Source organism: Marmota marmota, unplaced genomic scaffold, assembly GCF_001458135.2.
Source record: "Marmota marmota marmota unplaced genomic scaffold, marMar, whole genome shotgun sequence".
Taxonomy (NCBI): domain Eukaryota; kingdom Metazoa; phylum Chordata; class Mammalia; order Rodentia; family Sciuridae; genus Marmota; species Marmota marmota.
In genome coordinates, this window is record NW_026000037.1 from 14638055 (window position 1) to 14660657 (window position 22603).

At 36.1% G+C, this 22603-nt stretch overlaps 1 protein-coding gene across 9 annotated transcripts in view; it reads right to left on the minus strand.

Annotated features, from left to right (window-relative positions):
• Elf2 (E74 like ETS transcription factor 2) overlaps nt 1-22603 on the minus strand; it is a 67818-nt gene that overhangs the window by 33582 nt on the left and 11633 nt on the right. For 4 of the 9 annotated variants that reach the window (XM_048812071.1, XM_015479044.2, XM_048812070.1 and 1 more), the window contains exon 3: nt 18863-19028. The exons of 2 other annotated variants lie outside the window; for them this stretch is intronic. In XM_048812071.1, the coding sequence (XP_048668028.1) occupies nt 18863-19028 (166 nt within the window). Of the gene's footprint in view, nt 1-11813; nt 11929-18862; nt 19029-22603 lie in introns of those variants that run through there. 3 more of the 9 variants (XM_015479047.2, XM_048812074.1, XM_048812076.1) reach the window with 3 other exon arrangements.

Below are 22603 nucleotides of genomic sequence, written 5' to 3' on the forward strand. Positions count from 1 at the left end.
AACCAACCACCAATTGAAAATATTGAGGAGGAGCACTTGTACTGAACAGAGACAAACTTTTTGCTTCCTTATTATTCCCTAAGCAACAGATAACCTGGGGCTGGGGTTGTGGCTCAGCAATAGAGCATTTGTCTAGCACGCATGAGGCACTGAGTTTGATCCTTAGCACCACATAAAAATAAAATAAAGTTTATTATGTTCACCTATAATTAAAATAAACATTAAAAAAAGATAACCTATTTATAGAGCACTTATGTTGTATTAGGTATTATAAGTAATCCAGAGATAATTTAAAGTACACAGTAGGATGTGCATAGATTATATGTAAATATTATGTCATTTTATATAAGGGGCTTCAGGATCTAAGAACTGGTATGGGGGGGTGGAGAGTAGATACTAAAACCAAACCACTACAGATAATAAGGGACAACTGTAATTGGCTCCCATTTTCTACACCATCTTCAAACAGCAGTCACATAAGGACATAACTACCACCAGGTGGCACCAAACCACAGTCAGACTTGGACAGACCTGAGAGAACTTAGTCTGAATCCTGAAACCTACTACCCCCATTCCACCCCCAATACACAGAGGAGACCTCCTTCTCTGCGCAGAATGACTCAGATCATTTCATTAAATTCACAATAATGCCAGTTTTTATAAGAACTGAACTTTTTGAAGTGTATTTACTACTATATGTGGGTATCTAATATATTACAAGTTGTGGCAGGTGCTAACCAAAAAAACAAAAAAATGGGGCTATGATAAAAGTGATAGTTATCAGTTAAGGCCTGCCCCCAACCCCATTCAGAAGCTGACATTCAAACTAAGGATAACCAGGAGTTAGAAACTAAAAAATGAAATTTTTTCTGGAATGAAAATGGTATACGGGAAAGTCCAATGGAAGTTAAAAGTCTGGATTCATGGGTAGAGACAGCAGTAGAGGGAGGGAGGGTCAGGATATAATTCATTAGTGTACAATGCTTGGGCCTGGGCTCTGAAGTCCTACTAGGCGCCTGAGTTTAAACCCCTGCTTCTACACCTGAAATAGCTGTTTAGCCTTGGAAACATTATCTGGCCTTAAGTTGTAGAGAGTGTGAAATGTGTTAATATGTACAGCCTTCAGGACTATTCCTGGCAATACAAAAAAAAAAAAAAAAAAAAAAAACCTTACATGTTAGGATATTGGTGGGGGTTTNTACTTCTACTAGGCTACATTCCCAGCCCTGACTATATACTGTCTTCTCTTACTACACTCAATGAGTAAGGGGGACAGGGATTAGACATGTAAATTATAAAAAAAGTCAAAGTTAGTCCTACTTCACCTCCTAATCCCACTTCCACTTCATAAGTATCATTGCAAACAGGTTAAGTTCTTAGTGCTGTACCCTGGTTTTTCCATGAATGGGGTGGGAGGATCACTCTAAGTTGGTGGGGGTCTTTTTGTGTTTGTTTGTTTTTGTGTGTGTATGTGTTTTAGTACAGGGAATTAAACCCAGGGGCACTTTACCACTGAGTATATCCTCAGTCCTTTTCATATTTACTTTGAGACAAGGTCTCCTTAAATTGCTGAGACTGGCCTTGAACTTGCAATCCTCCTGCCTCAGCCTCCCAAGTCAATGGAATTACAGTTGTGCACCACCACATCCAGCCCACTCCAATTTTTGATGGTATTATTTCCTTGTGTTAAAAACTTTGAGCTGGGCAAGGTAGCATACGCCTGTAATTCCAGCGGATTGGGAGGCTGAGACAGGAGGATTGTGAGTTCAAAGCCAGACTCAGCAAAAGCAAGGCTCTAAGCAACTCAGTGAGACCCTATCTCTAAATAAAATACAAAACAGGGCTCAGTGGTCAAGTGCCCCTGACTTCAATCCCCAGTACCCACCCCCCAAAAAAATTATAAAATTATAAGATTTGAAAAAGAAGTCCTAAATTTCATTTGAAAGAATAAAAGGTCCAGAATAGCCAAAGCAATTTTAAGCCAAAAGAAGCGATGCTGGAGGCATCACACCTGACTTCAAATTGCACTACAGAGCTATAGTGACAAAAAAATGCATAGTTTGGCATAAAAACAAATTTATAAACCAATAGCACAGAATAAAAGACACAGAGAAAAATTCACACACACATCTACAATCGTCTTGGTATCCTTGACAAAGATGACAAAACATACACTGGAGGAAAGACAGCCTTTTAGACAAATGGTGTTGGGACAACTGGTTATCCACATGTAGGTTGTTATCTCTCACCCTGCACAAAAGTCAACTCAAAATGGATCAAAGACCTCAGAATTAGATAAGAAACTATGCAATTCCTAAAAGAAATTAAGATCAACACTCCAGCTTTTAGCACAGGCAATGACTTTCTCAATAGAAGTCCTAACGTTCTGGATAGTGCCAAGAGTTAATAAATGGGACAGTATCAAATTAATAAAGCTTCTGCCCAGCACAGCAAACAATTAGGAATGTGAAGAGAGAGCCCACAGATGGGAGAAAATCTCTGCTAGCTACTCTTCTGAAAGAGAATTAATATCCAATATCTATAAAGAACTTAAAAATTTACATCAAAAAATCAAATAACTCAATTAACAAATGGGCAAATGAATTACACAGATGCTTATCAGAAGAAGAAATACAAATGGCCAACAAATACATTTAAAAAAGTTCAACAACATTAGCAATTAGGGAAATGCAAATCAAAACTATACTGAGATTTCATCTCACACCAGTTAGAATGGTAGTCATCAAAAATGCAAATAATAAATGCTGGAGGGAATATAGAGAAAAAGGAACAGTTTAACACTATAGTGGGACTGTAAATTAGTATAACCACTATGAAAATCAGTATGGAGGCCCCTCTAAAGATACACATGGAACCACCATATAACCCACCTATGCCATTCCTTGGTATTTATTCTGAAAAATTAAAGTCATCCTACCACAGTGAGACATGCATACCTAGCAGCACAATTTACGATCTCCAACTATGGAACCAGCCTAGGTGTCCATCAGTGGATATATGGATAAAGAAAATGTGGTATATATACACAACAGAGTTTTACTTATCTATAAAGTAAAATGAAATTATGGCACTTGCAGGAAAATTGACGGAACTAGAAACCATTATGTTAAGCAAAATAAGTAAACTCAGAAGGTCAAGGATCCTATTTGCTCTCTTATGTAGAAGTTAGAGAAGAAAAAGAAAAAGAAAGGTGGAAATGGATCTCTTAAAAATCAAAGGGAGATCAGTAGTGGAAAGGGACCAAGGGGTGAGAAATGGGAAGACAGGGGGGAAGAGCTGGGGAGTGATACTGGCTAATTTCTATTGTTATAGTGTGTGCATGTAGAAATATGTGACAACAAATCCCACCATTATGTTCAACTATAATACACCAATAGAAAATTGTGGAGAAAAATTGTAAGATTTAGGAATGCTTAAATTCCATTTGACTTGCTCCTCCGCCCCTAAACTCAAAGGCTGTCAGCTATGTCCTCCTGATAAAATTTAAATGTGACTACCACAGAAGCAATAATGTTAAGTCTGTAAATATCTCAACTTTACCTAATAGATATTATATGGAAGGGGACAGTGGAGAAGTTATTCTAGCAGTGGACGCATGAGTTTAACCATATTGCTTAATTCCAAATATTAACTCCAAAGAAAATTTTCAGGAGTTATGTAATCTGATTTATGAAAAAGCAATTTTAAATAGTATGATGAACTTACAAATTTTTTCTTCACTAGATTCTAAGTATAAATACAGAGACTCTTTCTTGTCTACCACTATAGCCTCATGCCTAAAATAGTACCTGACACACAGTAGGTATTCAATGAACATTTATCAATGAATTAATTGAAAGTAGTAATGTATTTTATCCTCTCATATACCTGAAAGAACTTTACTGTCTTTTTACCCCTCAATAATAAGCTTTAGGGCTGGGGTTGTGGCTCAGTGGTAGAGCACTTACTTCACATGTGTGAGGCACTGGGTTCAATTCTCAGAACCGCATATAAATAAATGAATAAAACAAAGTCCATCAACAACAAAAAAAAAGTATTTAAAAAAAAAAAAAAAAGCTTTAGTGGCTATCAGAATACAGCAAGTACCTGCAGTGGTAACTGGGTTTTCACAGTGTCAGAAGCTCTTTTGGTGATGCCATTCCCAACAGCCTAGGGTAATAATTTCCAAAGACAGATCCTTAAGCCAATAGCATCAAGTATCATCTGGGGACTTGTTAGAAATGCAGATTTTCAAGTCCCACTACAGACCCTCTGAATCGGAAATCCTGGTCAAGCCGGGGGACAGTGCCATGAACTTATAGTCCCAGCTACTAGGAAGGCTGAGGAAATGGCTTGAACCCAAAGTTCAAGACCAGCCTGGGCAACACACTCAGACCTCATCTCAAAATAAATAAATGAATGAATGAATGAACAAATGAAAGAATGAATGAATAACAGCTATTATGGACCAGCAATCTTTACACAAGTCCTTCAAATAAGTCTAATGTGAGCTCAAGTTAGAAAACCACTGGCCACAGAAATTTATGCTATGAAGATAAATGAAATTTCAAACCAACAAAGAAGTCACAAAATATTGAATGGACCTTTAAAGAAATACTAAATATTCAAATGGTCAAAGAAATTATATGAAGTCTATCAATTAAAAGACATAGAAAACTACCATTACATTTAAAAAGCTTTTTTACCCCCTTAAAAACCAGCAGGTATCATAAAACTGTACTTAGTATGTGATACATTTAATATAGATGTCAGATCTCTACTATGGATTATTAGAAAAAGGAGAACAGAAGCAGGGCAGAACACAGCAAGAAAGAATGATGAAAAAGTAGATGACAATTAAAATAACAAATGGATGAGATCAGAAAACAAGCTTTCAGCTTCTAATGAAATTTAGCACTTTAATTTCAACAGTTTCTTTCTTTCTTTCTTTCTTTTTTTTTTTGTCCCCTCTGTACCAAGTATTGAACCACAACCCCAGCCCTTTTTTAATTTTGAGACAAGGTCTCACTAAGTTGCTTAGGGCCTCGTTAAGTTGCTGAGGCTGGCCTCAAACTTGCAATACTCCTGCTGCTGCCTTCCCAAGTTGCTAGGATGACAGGCAGACACCATCATATTCAGCTAGTACTTAAATTTTAAATAAAAGTACAAACCACAGTAGTTTGAACATACCTACAACCTTATGATCAATAAAAACCACAGATATTTTCACACTCTATTACATTTGTTAGAGATATCTCAAAATAGTTATGGTCATCCTACCTGAAACTACAGCAGCATATAAGATCTGCCATTGGGCCGCTGTACTTAAGGGAATAAGCAGCACATTCACTGATATCACAATTTAAAATAGTTTGATAATTGTCCATTATTTGACTCCCTTATACTGCTAGGTACTTTTACTTTATATTTTAAAATGTTATTCTGAAAGAAGGTTCATAGGCTTTGCCCTATGGCCAAAGAGGCTCATGATACAAAAAGACTGAAAAAAACCTCAAATATTAACAGGTAAAAGATTAAGTATCTGAAGAAGCCTTTTGGCAGAAAGATGTTCATACTCACCCCACCTCCTGCTGTCCCCTCTGAACCCATTTGGGTTTAAAAAGTTCCATTAAAATCAAAAAACAAGGGGCCGGGGTTGTAGCTCAGTGGCAGAGCGCTTACCTGGCATGCATGAGGCACTGGGCTCAATCCCCAGCACCATATACAAACAAACACATAAAATAAAGGTATTGTGTCCATCGACAACTTAAAAAAATGTTTTTTTAAAAATCAAAAAACAGCATTAAAAGTAATAATAATCAATAGTTGAAAACCATAATTAAAAGTGACAGAGACATCTTACCATTCAATTGGGAATTTTTCACATTATAGAGGAATTAAATAAAAGCATCTCTCAGCAGATAAACAGAATTCTCCTAAGTTCCTTAATCTCATCAGAAACATTTAGGTAATCTAAATTCAAATTTGAATTTTAGAAAGGTAATATGACACACCTACCAAATATAACACTACAGGCAGACATAAGACTCCCATAATTAAACTGATCAATCATGAAAGGATCAAGAAACTCTTCCTAGAGATATCTGACCACAGATTTTGAAAAACTAACCAGATAAAAGTGGGAGGGGCTATATTTTTAGTAAATATAGTCATCCTACTTGAAACTAAGTCTTAGAAAGTTTTGGAAGTTAGTGAATCACACACAAAAAAAGAAGTGATAAGAGCTGAAAAAGGAAAGGTGAATATAATATGGTAGTGTATCAAAGTCTTATGTCTTTCTCTGATCTGAGTGTGTATATGTGTGTGTTTGTGTGTGCGTGCACACGGCACATGTACGCACACACACACTGGAAATTAAACTGAGGGTCTCACACATGCTAAGCACACATTCTACATGCCCAGCAACAGCATACCTTTCTAAGGCATTTCATTTTTTCCAGTTATGTCTTAATAATTAATAAAAGGGCTTTATGAAGGAAAATGATAATTGTTTTCAAAAGCTTATGCTAGCAGCAGCATGAAGAATGGATGAAGTTTTTCTAATGTCAACACCATGCTAAACATATTTTTTATTAATTTTCACAACAGTGAAAGAAAAACTAAATCCCATTTTGGAGATAAAAAAATTCATACTAAGAAAAACTAAGTGATTTCCTCAAGGTGACATAAATATTAAAAGTAGAAAGTGGGGCTGGGATTGTGGCTCAGCAGTAGAGTGCTCGCCTAGCACGGGTGGGACCCAGGTTCGATCCTCAGCACCACATAAAAATAAAGGCACTGTGTTATGTCCATCTATACCTAAAAAATAAATATTAAAAAAAAAAAGTAGAAAGGGGACATGATTCTGTTTTAGTATCTGGTAGGAAAACAAATTCATAACACTATTAATACTTGTTTTATGGAGGCCTACTGAAAAGTAAAGAATAAAGAATCTTTCAGCAGTGCTTTAGAACAGAAAGAACCTGTCCTGGGAATCAGAAGACCAGGGTTTCTGGACTAGTTCCACTGCTAACTAGCTCTGGCACCTTTTACGAACTGGACTAGATTACCCCTGAAATTCGCTCCTGTTTCTATATTTTTAAAATCTTTGTAAAAATGACATAAATTGACTAAAAAAGGATTCCCAAAATAGCAAGACAAGTTGAGAATGGCAGACAGAAGGCAACAAACCACCCAGCTCTGAGAACAGGCTAAGCTTTATCAAACAGGTAAACGTCTGCCGGTAGAAAATAAGATCAAAGAACTGAGAAACTGGCTGCTTAAGGAAGATGCCAGAAGACACAAATGAGTGGGATGGAAACGTTCATACTGAAACTTAAGCTTTAACAACCATAGTAGGGTAAGCATGCTTCCTGCCCACTTTCCAAGAACTGTTACAGTAGTGCTGATGGCAGTGGTGGGAAAAAGCACCATAGCACCTCTTCTTTACTTAATGGAAAAAACCTTCTGTCACAGGTATCGTGTTCTCTCTCTGAAAAAGCCCACATAGACCTTAAGGAGAGGATCATAAAGAAGCATCATCCCCACAGATAACCAACCAACTTTACTTTTTTCAAGATGTTTCAGCAACTTCGAAAAGGAAAGCAGGGGGCTCGGCTCCGTGGTAGAATGCTCACCTAGCACGCATGAGGCACACATGAGGGTTTGCTCTCCAGCACTGCGTAAATAAGTAAATAAATAAAGGGAAGCTAATGGCAGTAGTTTCTTGGTCCAAAACTTAATTCTGATCACTAATGTAAGATCATTTAGGGGGCTGGGGATGCGGCTCAAGCGGTAACGCACTCGCCTGGCATGCACGGGGCACTGGATTCGATCCTCAGCACCACATAAAAATAAAAGATGTTCTGTCCACCGAAAACTAAAAAATAAATGTTGAAAAGTTCTCTCTCTCTCTCTTTAAAAAAAAAAAAAAAAAAAAGATCATTTAGGGTCTGGCCAATAATCCTAACACATAGTATTTAACTCTCTCTCATATACAAACTTATAAAATCTAAATCTGGGCAGGCAGTGGGGGATACACTACTAGGCAATGAGAAAAGCAGCATTAAGAAGTAACAAACTTAAAAAAGAAGTTAAACAGCTAAATATGTGCAGTTTATTATAAAGGAGAATCATCAGCCCTATTGTCTACTTATGCCTGCAGTACACTGGCACTAAGCAGTATTACTCTAAGGACAGAAAACTAATCTGTAAGACTTAGTCTTAAGAGATGTAATGTTCTCTAAAAAAGACATACCTTTTCTTTAAAAAATCACAATTCACATTTGCATATGAAAACCTCTAAAAAGTCTTGCTGTAAATAAATCTATTTAATTCACCCCAAATTTTCTAATTTATTGAATCAATAATTCTAGTTGTTTGTTTGTTTGTTTTTTGTGGTGCTGAAGATTAAAACCAGGGCCTCTTGCTTGCTAGGCAAGTTCTCTACCACTGAGCTACATCCCCCCCACCGCCCCCCTTTTTTTTTGGTACTGGAAATTGAATACAGGAGTGCTTAACTACTAAGCTACATCCCCACTCCTTTCTATTTTGAGACAGGATGTCGCTAAGTTGCCTAGAGCCTTGCTAAATTGCGATCCTTGTGCCTTTGCCTTCCTAGTAGTTGGGAGTACAGGCATGTGCCACCATGCTTAGCCCAAAGATTCCATTTTTGTCTAACAGTTAATGATATATGTAAATCATCTTGGAAAACATTGCTATCTTTGATGTGAGCATGTACTAGCTATATCAACTCAAAGAAAATATTTAAAGTTTGAAGAATTTATAGTCAAAGCTAAGTAATGCCTGTGCCACTAGCATAACAGAAGAAAAAGCTACCCAATCTCAATACTAAAACTAAGACTCTTCAGGTATCAAAATAGGATGAAGCCACTGACCATCAGTAGAGCACGTTTTGAGGTCCCAATCCTTCCCCAAAACAACACAATAGTTGTGCCATATGTTCTTGCCTGATTCGTGTTGTAACCAGAGAAAGCTATCCAAAGATGAAATGTTTGTATATACCATGAAATACAGCTAACTTAAGATTAAATCTGGGTACCAAAAAAGCCAGATCTTCAATTTCATGAAACATCCTTCTAATTAAGAAAGTGACCTGATACCCATGTCATAAGCTAATTCATGCTGCCATAGTATGACGTTATTTATAAATAGGATCTCAAAATTGACACAGGTCATAAAAAGAAATATGGTTTATATATGTAACTTACACCTGAATTCTTTCTCATATCCCTACTGAGTGGCAGTCTAGTTCATGCTTTAAATCAACTCCCTCTCTATCTTGGAACAACTGCCTTGCTTCAGAGATTTGGATGTAAATCACTACCTATCTAAATCCTTATAAAAGTATAAACTGGTACCTAATATGCTACCCCCTTCCAAAACTTGTTGAACTGAAAGGTAACTTCTTTTTTAGCAATGTTAAAGCTCACTTATCTGGGATTTTCATATTTCTATTAATATCAAAACAGGATAGTAGGTATCTTAAGGAAAAAGTAAAGAGGAATATATTAGATCAGGTTACACAAAAGGAATTCAAACTAATACTCCTCCAATGTTTAATTAATTTTGGGAGTAGGTACATGGGCATTGAGTCTTTCACAGCTCTTTTCCTGTTTTAAATATTGTATATTGTATATTACTTTTTTTAAAAAAAGATTCCATCATAAAGCCCTTGTTGTCTTTTTTTAGGGGGGAGGGTACCCAGGTACTCAGGGGCACTTGACCACTGAGCCACATCTCCAGCCCTATTTTGTATTTTATTTAGAGACAGGGTCTCACTGAATTACTCAGCATCTTGCTTTTGCTGAGGCTGGCTTTGAACTCAAGATTCTTCTACCTCAGCCTCCCGAGCCGCTGGGATTACAAGTGTGCACCACCATCGTACCTGGCTTATAAAGCATTTTTATTTACATTTAATTGTACAGGCTCAAAGCACAGCTCTTTCATATGTAATTTTGCTCATGGTACCTACTATGACTCTTTATTTAATTTTCTTTTTAGACCACAGAATCCCATTGAAAAGTGACACTCAACCTGAATGAAACTCTATTTATTGAAGTAAATATGTCATATTGAAGTTCTTTTTACTCTTCTATCTCAGCTGGTAGTAGTGGCACACATCTGTAATCCCAGTGAGTCAGGAGACTAAGGCAGAAGATCACAAGTATGAGTCCAGCCTGGGCAATTTAGCAAGACTGTCTCAAAATTAAAAGGGAAGGGAAACCTAGGGATGTGTAAGCTCAGTGGTAGAATACCACTGGGTTCAATCCCCAGTAGAGGAAAAAAAAAAAAATCTCTCTCTCCACAATCTAATACCTTATTGTTAGTTTGTATGCTTTTAAACAATGTAGTTAAATTATTTATTTTAAATATTCTCTCTTAGAAGACAATAAAGGGGAACTGGAGTTGTAGCTTAGTGGAAGAGCACTTGCCTAGCATGTGTGAGGCACTGGGTTCAATTCTCAGTATCTCATATAGATAAATAAAAAAAAAAAATCAAAGTCCCTCGACAACTAAAAAAAATATATTAAAAAAAAAAGACAATAGGGGCTGGAGTTGTGGTTCAGTGGTAGAGTGCTTGCCTCATGTGTAAGACACTGGGTTTAATTCTAAGCACCACATATAAATAAATTAATATAATAAATACATCAACATCTAAAAAATATTTTTAAAAAAGACAATAAAGAATTCAGAGAGCTTTCTCAGCACACATTAGGATTTCCATACAGCAACTCATACCCATTTTCAGAAGCCAGATGTTTTGATGTCTAATTCCAAGTAAATGAGAGTTTGGGAGAAAACTCATAATTCCATGATATCCTATTTCATTAATTCTAAGATGCACATTTTTTTAAAATTTTACCATGTCTGAAACCAGGATGTATCTTATAATTGATGGTCTCTTAGAATGTATAATTGGCAGTTTCTTTCTCTTTTAGTGATACAAAAATAACGTTTCTTACCATTGTTGGCATCTTAGACTAAATGAAATTCGGTTATTAAAATATTAAAAAACTTTTTCCAATATTGCTTTCTAACTGAAATCACAGTACAAGTATAATTCAAACAATTCTAGAATGAAAACTCAATACACTTACGTTTCACATTTTGCCATTTCATCTATGGCTAGGCTTGGGGTACATTGTAGCTCAGTGGTAGAGCACTTGCCCTGGCATGTGTGAGGCACTGGGTTCAATCCTCTGCACCACTTTAATAAATAAATAGATAGATAGATAGATAAAATTTTAAAATAAAAGAAAATCTGTGGCTAAATCAAGAAAATAGGTACCTAGGGCTGGACCTGGGGCTCAGCAGTAGTTCACTTGCCTAGTATGTGTGAGGCACTGGGTTAAATTCTCAGCACCGCACATAAATAAATAAAATAAAGGTTCATCAACCAAAAAAAAAAAAAAGTTAAAAAAAAGAAAATAGATAACTGGAAGAAAACATTAAAAAAAAATTTAGAAACTATCTAGATGAGAAGAGAAAATAACAAAAGCAAAAAGGAAAAAAGAAAGACTTGAAGATGTTTAGTCAATAGCAGCTTCCAAAGAAAGAGATGTATGAAGTTGCCCTACACCTTTATCTAGAAAAGAAGCAATTATTAGGAGCAAGGTGAGGGGTGACTCAAATAGCAAACCGTTCATGAAGGAAAACACTATTTTATTATATTTCCCTCCTTAAGGAGGTATTATTGTTGCCCTTTAAACAAAAAAGTACTATAGGTAGATGAAGAAATTTTAATTAAATGTTAAACTGTAAACATTCTGAAAAAATTAAAACCAACCTACCAGCATTGTCTTCCTTCTGGCTCAATCTGTTTCACCTTCAGGTAATCCTAGGGTAGGGGCTCCTTTTCAGATCCCCAGTTTTTCATGTCGATCTTCTACCTCCCTGTGGCAACAATATTTTCTAATTAAAAGCGTCCTTTTGTGCCACAGGGAGGATTTCTGATGGTATAACAAATATAAATGTTATCACTCACAGCTTATCATTAAGTCAAACTAGGATTCCTGAGATTCTTTAAGAAAGAAATTGGGCTTCTTAATATTCAATTGATAAATCTTTTTATTTTTTAAAACCACATTTTAAAAACCAAAACTTTCATTTGTTAAAAAAAATAAGCATTGATTTTTTTATTGAATTATGTTAAAATTCTTATTCATCTGTCTTTTCAACTAATCTTTAAATACAATTTTTCCTTATTATTAAAAGAAGTTTTTTGTTATTGTTTTATTTTTTGTTTTTAAGCTTTCTTGATCATTAACTATAAGAACAACTTAGGAGCACTTGCTTAGCATGTGTGAGACCCTGGGTTCAATCTCCAGCTGTGCAAAAAAAAAGTCCTAGGAGATAATAGAGTGGAAGAAGGGAACCATGGAGAGAAAAGAGGGGAGGAAGAGGGGAAAGGGCCATAATACAGACCACATCATATTGTTTTACTGTGTGCATGCACAAACATGTAATAATTAATATAATTATTATGTATAATTATAATGCACTAATAAAAAACGGGAGGAAAAAAAGCAAAGTCCTATCTCTATAGATCAGAAGAGAGAAGCAAGAAGTTAAGAACTACTTTGCTGCCAAGGTTTATTAGTAAAGAGAGTAAGTCTACTTGTATTATATAATACAGAGTAATTATGTTCAAAATATACATTTACAAGAAGAATAGAAAGAAATGTTAAAAATATTAAAAATATGCAGTGATCAGCTGGGCATGGTGATCTATGGTCTGCTCTATAATCTCTACTACTCAGGAAGCTGAGGACAGGAGGATCACTTGAGGCCAGAATTAGGGTCAGTCTGGGCAAACAGCAAGACCTTATATCAACAACCAACCACACACACACACACACACAAAAAAAAAAAAAACCTCAAACACGACCGTACCAGATTAAAGTCATTTGGAAACAAAAAAGTCATCATCTCCTTATTGGTAAGATCATGGGCGATGATTTTCAGTTTGTAATACTCTCCAGTTTTTCCACTGAGCATATATTGCTTTTATGATAAGAAGAAAAATCAAACTTAGTATAACCAAGAATGATTAAAACCAAATACGATTATGAGACAAGAGCTCATCTAAATACAACATTATGAGACAAAAGCAACATTATGGCTTTGACATAATACATTAGATGGCTATATTGGTATAGCCATCTTTTGTTAAGACTTTTGTTAAGACTACGCTTTAACATTTTAAATAACTTAGGGCACTCGATATTTAGCATATTTACAAAAAGAAAATATGTTTAAGATTTTACAGGTCAGGCATGGTGGCACACGCCTGTAATCCCAGTAGCTCAGGCTGAGGAAGGAGGATTGCAAGCTCTGCAATTTAGAGAGACACTGTCTCAAAATAAAAATTAAAAAGGGCTGGAGATGTGGCTCAGTGGTTGAGCATCCCTGGGTTTAATCCCTAGTATCAAATTTGGGAGGGATTCAATTTTTCAGTATTGCCTAACTAGCTATTATATGTTCAATGTTCAACACTATATTCAAATAGAAAAAAATATATGACCTTCATTTTCATGGTGCTTATACACTCACAGGGAAAACAAGAGTATATGCAAGAAAAATATAAGTACCTAAATCCAGATGGATAACAATCAGAAAAGAGAATGTTTAATGTAGGCCACAATAGTTGTGGAAAGTTTCACACAGCTGAGCAGATCAAGATGATACCAGAGCATGTTATGAATAAAGGAAACTAAAGCATAAATAAATAGCACAGTCCATGCCAGAGGCAGTAAGGAAAAGAGCCAGGAGGCTACAGTGTTTCTACAGATAAGAAGGCCAGATTATGATGAAGCATCTACTTCTGGATGTTTCCTTAAACCACTGAATTTGGCAAAGGAGTGGCCTTTGAAAATTGGTAAACAAAGCGCTTAAGGAAAATAAGTGTAGATGCCAGAGCACAATAACTTAAGGGATGAATGATAAGGAAAAAGTATAGAGGAAAGGCATAAAGTGTTTGTCTTTTTAAAACGTGGAAGTAAGAGGAAAGGGGGAAAGACTACAGAGATGTAAACAAAGTTAAACAATGTTCTGTGTTTAAGGCACACAGAAAGGCAGGAATCAAGGCAAGGGAACTTTTACTCACAAGCATTGTGTTTCAAGTATTTATTTTATGGAATCCTCACAACCTCAAATTCCTATATTTTATGACAGAGAAACACTGAAAAGTTTAAAAGCTGCCAATTAAGTGACAAAGCAGAAATCTAAACCTGGAACTATCTAACCAGAATCAATAATATTCTTCCCTTTTCTACTGAAGAAAGTTACTTAAAAGGTGGGAGGATGGGTTGGGGGGGAACCAAACTCAGAAAGAGTTACCCAAGATTTTCTATATTTGATTACTCTTTGACTCTTCTTCCTGTTCTCCAAAATGTAAGCATTCCCGTGGGCTGGGGATGTGGCTCAGTGGTAGAGTGCTTACCCAGCATGTATGAGGCCCTGGGTTCCATCCCTGGTACCTAAGGTGGGGGGAAGCATCCCTAAGATTATTAATTAATTTTCTGTCCTCTTTTTCTCTATCACAGAGACAAATACAGAATCTAAGTATCTTCCCATAGGTAACTCTCTTCAGTACCTCTTCTCTTGGAGATCTCATTTATTTCCCACAGCTTCAAATGATAAGCCCAAATCAGTCTCTCCTGGACCTCACTTTGTTAAGTTTCAGTTGTATTAGTCAGCTTCCATTTGTCCCTCCTGGTCTACTATCCACATTTCTCTATCCCAGGAGATTGACTTCATGTACAAGGCTCATGTGGCTTCAGAAATGCTTTGGTTAATGGAGTGCTCTGGCCAGGGGTTACAGATAAGGAGGAGAATGAAAATCAGGGCACTTAATCCCAGGTTCCCTTTGTGTGGTACTGCCCTCCAACTAGCTGTGTCCTTTGATGAAGGTTTCAGAATCTCCCAAGTTGAGTTTTCTCCAGAGCTGCTACTTCTGATTCTAGTAGTCAGTTCCTCCATCCCCTGAACCCTTGAGCCAAAGGACAGAAACAGCTGCTCCTTCTAGCTATGGAGGAATGCTGTCTCTCTTCTGATCACCCTAAGCTTACCCATATGTTCTTAACTAGTCCTTTATTAAAATAGTCCATAAATTATATTAACTTGAACATGGCAGCTCTTTTGTCATGGGACCCTGACTACACACTTTATATATCTTTAATTATCTAAATATTCCTTCTTATATGTTCTGTTTCAACTCACAATCAAAATGACTATTACCAAACTTACTTGCTTCCCAAACAGTTTTGTACTCCTCAAATCCCTACATAACATTGCTATCACTTCTGGTCAAAGAATAGAGAAATACTGTTGCTGACTATGGCCCCTCCTTTACCTGTTATGTCAAGTACTGTTAAATCTTCACAGTCATACTGTTTATATAAGCCTCTCCTGTTCCTATTACTACTACCTTGTTTTACTATTTCTCAACTCATCTGACAATAGCTACTTTTCCTACCTCATAGTTTCCCCTACCATTCAGCCTATAGCCACTCAGACACTAATTCCATAGTACTTTCTACTCCAAACCTTGCAAGTCTTTCTACTTCCTTATATGCTTAATTACTAACTCTTGAGATTCAATTAAACTTATATCTATATTTATGTAATTTTTAATAATGTGAACATGAAAACCTGCATTTTCAACTCTCTGTAGAGAATCCAAGAAACTCCTCTCCTCCCAACACTCATCACATTCATCTACAAACAGGCCCTGAACCAGTAGAGTCTACAGTCTCTGGCGAAGTTATTTCAGGGCTGTCAGAGTCAAGATCCCCCTTCATATTTCACAATCATTCCTCAAAGGCTCTGATGATTACTAATCTAAATCTGTCATGACAAATAATTTCTTAAAGGTTTAGATGAATATACCTATTTTTTAAATTTCAAATTATTTGTTTTTTCCTATAAAGTTTAAGAGATCATCAGTATTACACATAAGTGATTTGAGGGAAAAAATAAACTTTTAATCTATGAGAAGAAAAAAAATGGTGATATAGCTCAGTGGTGAAATTTTGCCCAGCATGCACATGGCCCTGGGTCAATCCTCAGCTCTGCCCCCACCAACCAAAAAAATAATAATAATAAGGTGGGGGTCAGGGGTGGCAGCAGCAAAAAAGCCCATAATTACCATTAACAAAATGTGAAACACTTTTATACACAAAATAATGAAGATGGTTAGATGCCAGTCATTATATAATTTTAGTACCCCTACCTGAATAACAATGAGAACACTGTTTATGGTATGAACATACATGTATGTGTATACAGGAATAAAAGAAAAACTTCAATGTGAACATGTAGTGAACTGTAACATCGGGTTTATAAATATAACTGTGAACACTTTGTATAACCTAAATTATAGTAGAAGGATTTCAGGAAGTGTTTCTTAGAGGTCAGATCTCAATTACCCCAATTCATCAAATAAGAACTGCCATCTTATAAATAATTCCTTTCCTTTTCTTCCCAGTTTCTTCTCTAAAACTTACACATATTTGGAATTTAAGTTATAAAACTTTTATTGTCATGAGAAATTAACTTGATCCCAATTCATTATCTAAATGGCCAACATACTCAGCCCTGTAAAAAACAACTAAAAAAGTATAAATGGCCAACATACATTAGAGTAAGTCATAACAACATTTACCCATCCATGTATGATCTGGATATCAGAAGAATGAAAATTTATTCAGATTTTAATTCATTTAAAAATGTGACTCTTTAATAGAAACAAAATTAAGCCCAGATTTGCTGATTTAAAAACCAATCTATGACTATTAATAATCTTCACAAAGTTACATTAAAATTCATGAGCCAGAATGGAATTAAATGTATAAGATGAACTTCTGAAGTACTTTCATCCTTTCTAGCATAAAAGAAAAATAAATCTAAAAAAAATTATGAAGTATTATTAAACAACTACTTCTTAAAAAAATCACAAAACTGTTCTCTGACCCAGATTTCCCATATCTTCCTTTTAAATATCATAATCACTCCCTCTACCCTATAAATGACATCATCACCCTCATTTCAAGAAGACTAACAAAATTAAATCCCTTAAGTGGTTTACATTCATTTTCTATTAAAAAGCGTTTTTAACCTGAATTAATGTAAGTCAATTAAACATTTACAGTCAGCTTACAGTTAATAACATCTGGAGTCAAATACAGTGGAAAATACTTGTGCCTCTCCAGTGGCTGGAATAATGTTTAGCTCTAGTTACTTGGGAGGCTGAGGCAGGAGGATCACTTGAGCCCAGGAGTTCAAAGCTAGCTTGGACAGCACAGACTCCACTCTTTTTTGAGGAGGGGGGGGCGACTAAACATTTGTCTGAAACGCTCGGAGATTTTTTTTTAATGTGTAAATGGGGTACTGGAGTTTGAACTCAGGGGCACTCAACCACTGAGCCACATCCACAGCCCTATTTTGTATTTTATTTAAAGGTAGGGTCTCACTGAGTTGCTCAGCACTTTGCTTTTGCTAAGGCTGGCTTTGAACTGAGGCTGGGTTTGATATTTTCCTGCCTCAGCCTCCCAAGCCACGGGAATTACAGGCATGCGCCACCATTCCCAGCTATGCTCTGGGATTTTAATATAAACATTTATCTACTTATGCCAATTTGGCACAGTAGTTCTCTCTCTCTCTCTCTCTCTAAGTTTCCAATTTGTTAACAAAATCAGTCTTTATTTTTTTTAATATATACTCCAAAATATCATTTTATATAATACTCTTTTAGCTGTACTACCTATCTTTTTTTTTTTCTGTAAATCGGGTCCCACTCAGGTATAGTCATGAAGGTTGTATGCAGAGTGTGGCTCCTTGTTTTGATAAAATGATCTGATTAGCACGTCACCAGCAGCAAGCTAGCAACAGTCATAATCAGTGCTCTGAAGAGCAAGGTAATTTAAGAGCAAGGTAACGTAGAGACCATTTTATCTCAAACTGTCAGCTCATAAAAAAATAAAACAAGAGGGAGAATAACTTTTAAGCAGGAAAAATTAGCAGTCCTAGGGATTGCTATTGGGCCTCACAGAGCAGAAAAACATCAAATACTTTTAATCATAAGAGTTTGCTACATTAACAGAAACGTATCTAAATATTCTAAAATTTCACTAGGGTAGTAAATCAAGTGTAAGGTTTCTTTTTCAACAATAACAGTTGGTTTAAAATAAATTTTCATGTTTATTATTATGTAATAGTTACTACAATCCTTCTAAGAAAATACCCTGTTATTTGGTCATGGTAAAAATAAAAATAATTCTCCAAGAATTATACGCATTAATCTCAAGTTATATATATAGTTATTTTACCACACAGATGGATACCAAGATTTGTAAGAAGACAAAAAGAGGAACCTGACAGACCATTACAAAGATACTTTTGACCTAACAGGAACAAAATTCACACTGCTCCATCAGCATTGAGTCAAAGACTCTTAATCAGTTATAGAATGAGACTATCGTATTTATTTTTTTAATTAAAAAAGTTACTCTCATACACTAGTCTATTGACTTCTATAAGTAAATAACAACTAGTTCAGTATTTTCATTCCCAGAAAAAATAATAAAACAATTTTGCTTATGGAGCTGTAATTTTGTCTGCAAACTCTACAATGAGACTATTTTATCTCAAAGAATCACAATGTAGAACTCTATTATTTCTACATAAATTCCCCTAAACAGAGATGTTTCACTGGTTTCTAAGCTATACTAAGTAGTACTAAAAGAGGTTCTTCAATAAGATTCATTTGGCAATCAATAGTAATCTTGAAGCTTACAAAATAAGAAAAGTATAAATAATGAACATTTTGTGAGATGTCTACCTGTTTCCACATTCTCGGTCTCAACTTCTTGTTCTTCTGCCACATCTTGCATCATATAAGTCTCATCATCATAAACCAGAACCTGGGCTGCATAGCCCTGCTCTAATCTGGCACTTGGCACTGGCTCCACAATCACTGCTGGGTATTCAGAAACCTTTTCACTTTCCTACAAGAGCAAATTTAAAAAACAATCAACTTTTTTATTCATAATTTCTGGATTCACTTACAAATCCTTGAGTTCATACAGTCCCACACAATGAGTTTGTGTATTATAAATATGAATGAAAAAAAAAAGAGATGGAAAGGCTAACTTTAATCTTTTTAAATCTCAAGAGACAAACATTTTAAATAACCCGAGCTTAAGGATTAAGATGATATATTAAAAATGTGCATATAATTTCACTTTCTCATGAAAGCCCACTAAAACTGTAGTATAAGACTTTTTATTTTTCGCCTAAACTCACAAAAAGAAGAGATAAGAGCAACAAAATCTTACAGGACTAAAAGCACATGGATGAGCACAAGAAGGTTTAGCCAACCCAGGAAAGCCGAATCACAGGCTGGTAACAAAATAAACTAGGACACCAACTGCTCCTGGAAATGGAGAGGCAGAAGGTTATAGGGAAACAGTAGGGGATAAAATAAGGAAGATTCCACAGAAGTTGATGGGAAAGCACTTTGGTCCCTAGACCCAGCCCTCTTCTGTCATGACTGCTAGGTGACCAGCTCTCCTTCATCTCAGTGAGTCAAAGACTGACTTTGTGGACAGGGAAAAACAACGAGAATCTTTGAGATACAAGAGGCACATTTGCAGGTATCAGACCACACCTAAACCAGTTTCCAATCCTCTTTTTACTCTCCTGTTTTTAATCATGAGCAGACAAACTTTACTAGACATTCAAGGAAAGCCTCTAGGGAGAGGGAAAAGATAGAGGATGGGAAGATAAAATTGAAGCACTCTCCAGGAGCAATTGATAAAAAGATAAAGCAACCGAAAGTAAAGACAAGACAGCAATTATTAGAGGATCCAAGGAGGTCCAAAATCTGAGTAACTAGTATTACAGAAAAAGGAAATGGATGAATGGTAGGGAGGAAGGAAGGACAGATAGATGAACAAAAAAAAGGTTTGAGAAGAAATCTAAGAAATAAATCAAGAAAAAATTCTAGAGATAAAGAATACGAGCTGCCCATTTGATAGAACTCACCAACAATCTAGGAGAAAAAAATTAAGAGAAGTAGGTACACTGAGGCATATTACTGTGACATATCATAATATTGAGGACAAAAAGAAGTTTCTATAGAATTCTAGAAAAAAAATACAGGTTACATACAAAGAAGCAGAACACAGACTTCTCAATAGTCATATCAGAAGGAAGATGATAATGAAGTGATTTCTTAAAAATTATGAAGGCAAATTACTTCCAATCTAGAATTCTTCACCCAAACTGTCTTATGAAAGACAAAAATATTTTCTTAGACACGACAGACCTCAAAATATCTACCTTCCTTCCATCCTTTCTCAAGATGCAACTGATGACTACATCCCATTAAAAGAGAGAATAAACTTTTTTTAAGGAAGATAATTTTGGGTACAGGATATAGGAGATCCAACATAAGACAGCAGGAATCTTCAGGAAGATTATAAAGAGAGATCCCAGGATGTCCGCTACGCAACCAGTCCATCTGGTAGCAATGTGACTCCTGAGACAGCATGATGAGTTGTCATTGTCAAAGTAACCGTGGACATTCCTAAGTCCAGAATGCCCAAGTAAGCATATCCCAGCGTTTTATCCATACCTGGCTTACTCCGATGTACTACTCACTCCACCTTGACTCCTATCTCAATCAGATGAGAATACTCATTTCACCCCCAAAATGTAGCCTGCTTTGATCTTCTCCAAAGTGTTGAAAGAAGACCACCCAGCTTAGAGAAAAAGAAATAGAGAACCATATTCTTTTCTTTCTTTTTTTTTTTTTTTTTTTTTTTTTTTTGGTGGTGCTGGGGATTGAACCCAGGGCCTTGTGCATGGGAGACAAGTACTCTACCAACTGAGATACATCCCCAGCCTGAGAACCACATTCTCTTTGCTCTACCAGTTCATACTCTAGCACTGCTGGACACCAGAACAGGATGTGCCTTAGGCCCCCCAAGAACTAACTCATGATAATGCCACTGATTATCTGAGGAGCTCATGAAACTCAGGGAATTTGCTACTGGACTATTCCACCTGTCCCCTCCTAGAAAGCTTAAAATAATACTGCCCTTTCCTAAGTCAGCTGGGTGCATCTTTTTTTCCCCCCAAAATAAGTATTGTTTAGGAATATCTTCATATATGATAACTATAAATAAAACTAAAACAATAATACATAAGTCAGGATAATGGCACCTCTGTGGGCAAAGATGGGATATAAGAGAGGGGAACACTCAGTTATTCTAAAGTGCTGGTAATTTCTATTAACTTGAATAATAGATAGTGGGCTTTTTCCTTTTTTTTTTTTCATTTATTTATTTATATAGTGGGCTTCTTCTAAAATTATTCTTAAAATGTACATATTTATCTTATATACTCCATTCTATTCTACTGTAGCCTACCTCCTCAGGAGAGCCCCATTCTTATGATTTCAAACAGCATCTCTATGCTGATTACTACTGAGAATTTATCCTCCATTTTAACCCATCACCCAAACTCAGAATCTTTTTTTTTCAGACAGGGCTATGTTGTGCTCAGGCTGGGCTTGAACTCATTATCCTCCAGCCTCAGACTCCCAAATATCTAAGTACACAAGCAATGTACCATCATGCCTGGCTCAGAACCACCAAATTCCAAACTACCAACTTACTATCACTACAGGAATATTTAGCCAACGCTTCAAGCTTAACATGTCTAAATGGAACAAATGATTAGCATCTCTCCCTCTTCCTTTCACCCACTCTGTTCATCTCTAAACCTCAGTTTTTTCATATTTAAAAAGGAAATTATAATATTCATATTTCACAGAGTCTAAAATAAAATATGTACAAAATACTTAGCACAGCATCTACCACAAAGTATATAGTGTTGACTGTTATTATATTGTAACAATAGTCTTCAAATCTGTTTGCTCCTGTTACTTCTCTGCACAAAGAAAAAGCTTTGATGACCCCCCATTTGTCTAAAAGGCAAGGTTAATGTACTAATCAATGGCTTTAACTCTTTGGAATATAACCCTCACCCCACCTATTGTGGGTTGAGTTGTGTCTCCCTAAAAAGAGTCCCAACCCCTAAAAGCTACAAATATGTCCTTTTTGGAAACAGGGTCTTTGCAGATGATCAAGTTATGATGACACAGGATAAGCCCTAATCCAATCTGACTATACCTTTCCTTATAAGAAGGGAAATTTGGACAGTGGCAAACAAAAGTGAAGGGAAAATGATGTAGAGGTACAGAGAGAACACCACCTACAGGCCAACGGATGATTAAGCTAGAAACTAGGGGAGAGGCAAAGAAATCTGCACTTGCACCCCTTAGAAGGAATCAAATTAGCCAACACACTGATTTCAAAATTCTAGCCTCCAGAACTGTTAAGGTGATAAATGTCTATTATTTAACCCATACATCTTATAGTACTTCATTACAGCAGCCTCAGAAGATTCACTGCCTTTACAATCTTACTTCCTACATTAAAGAAGCTGTTTGATTATAAGCATTGCCTCTAATTTTTTTTTTAAGAGAGAGCGAGAGAGTGGGGGGGGGGGGGGG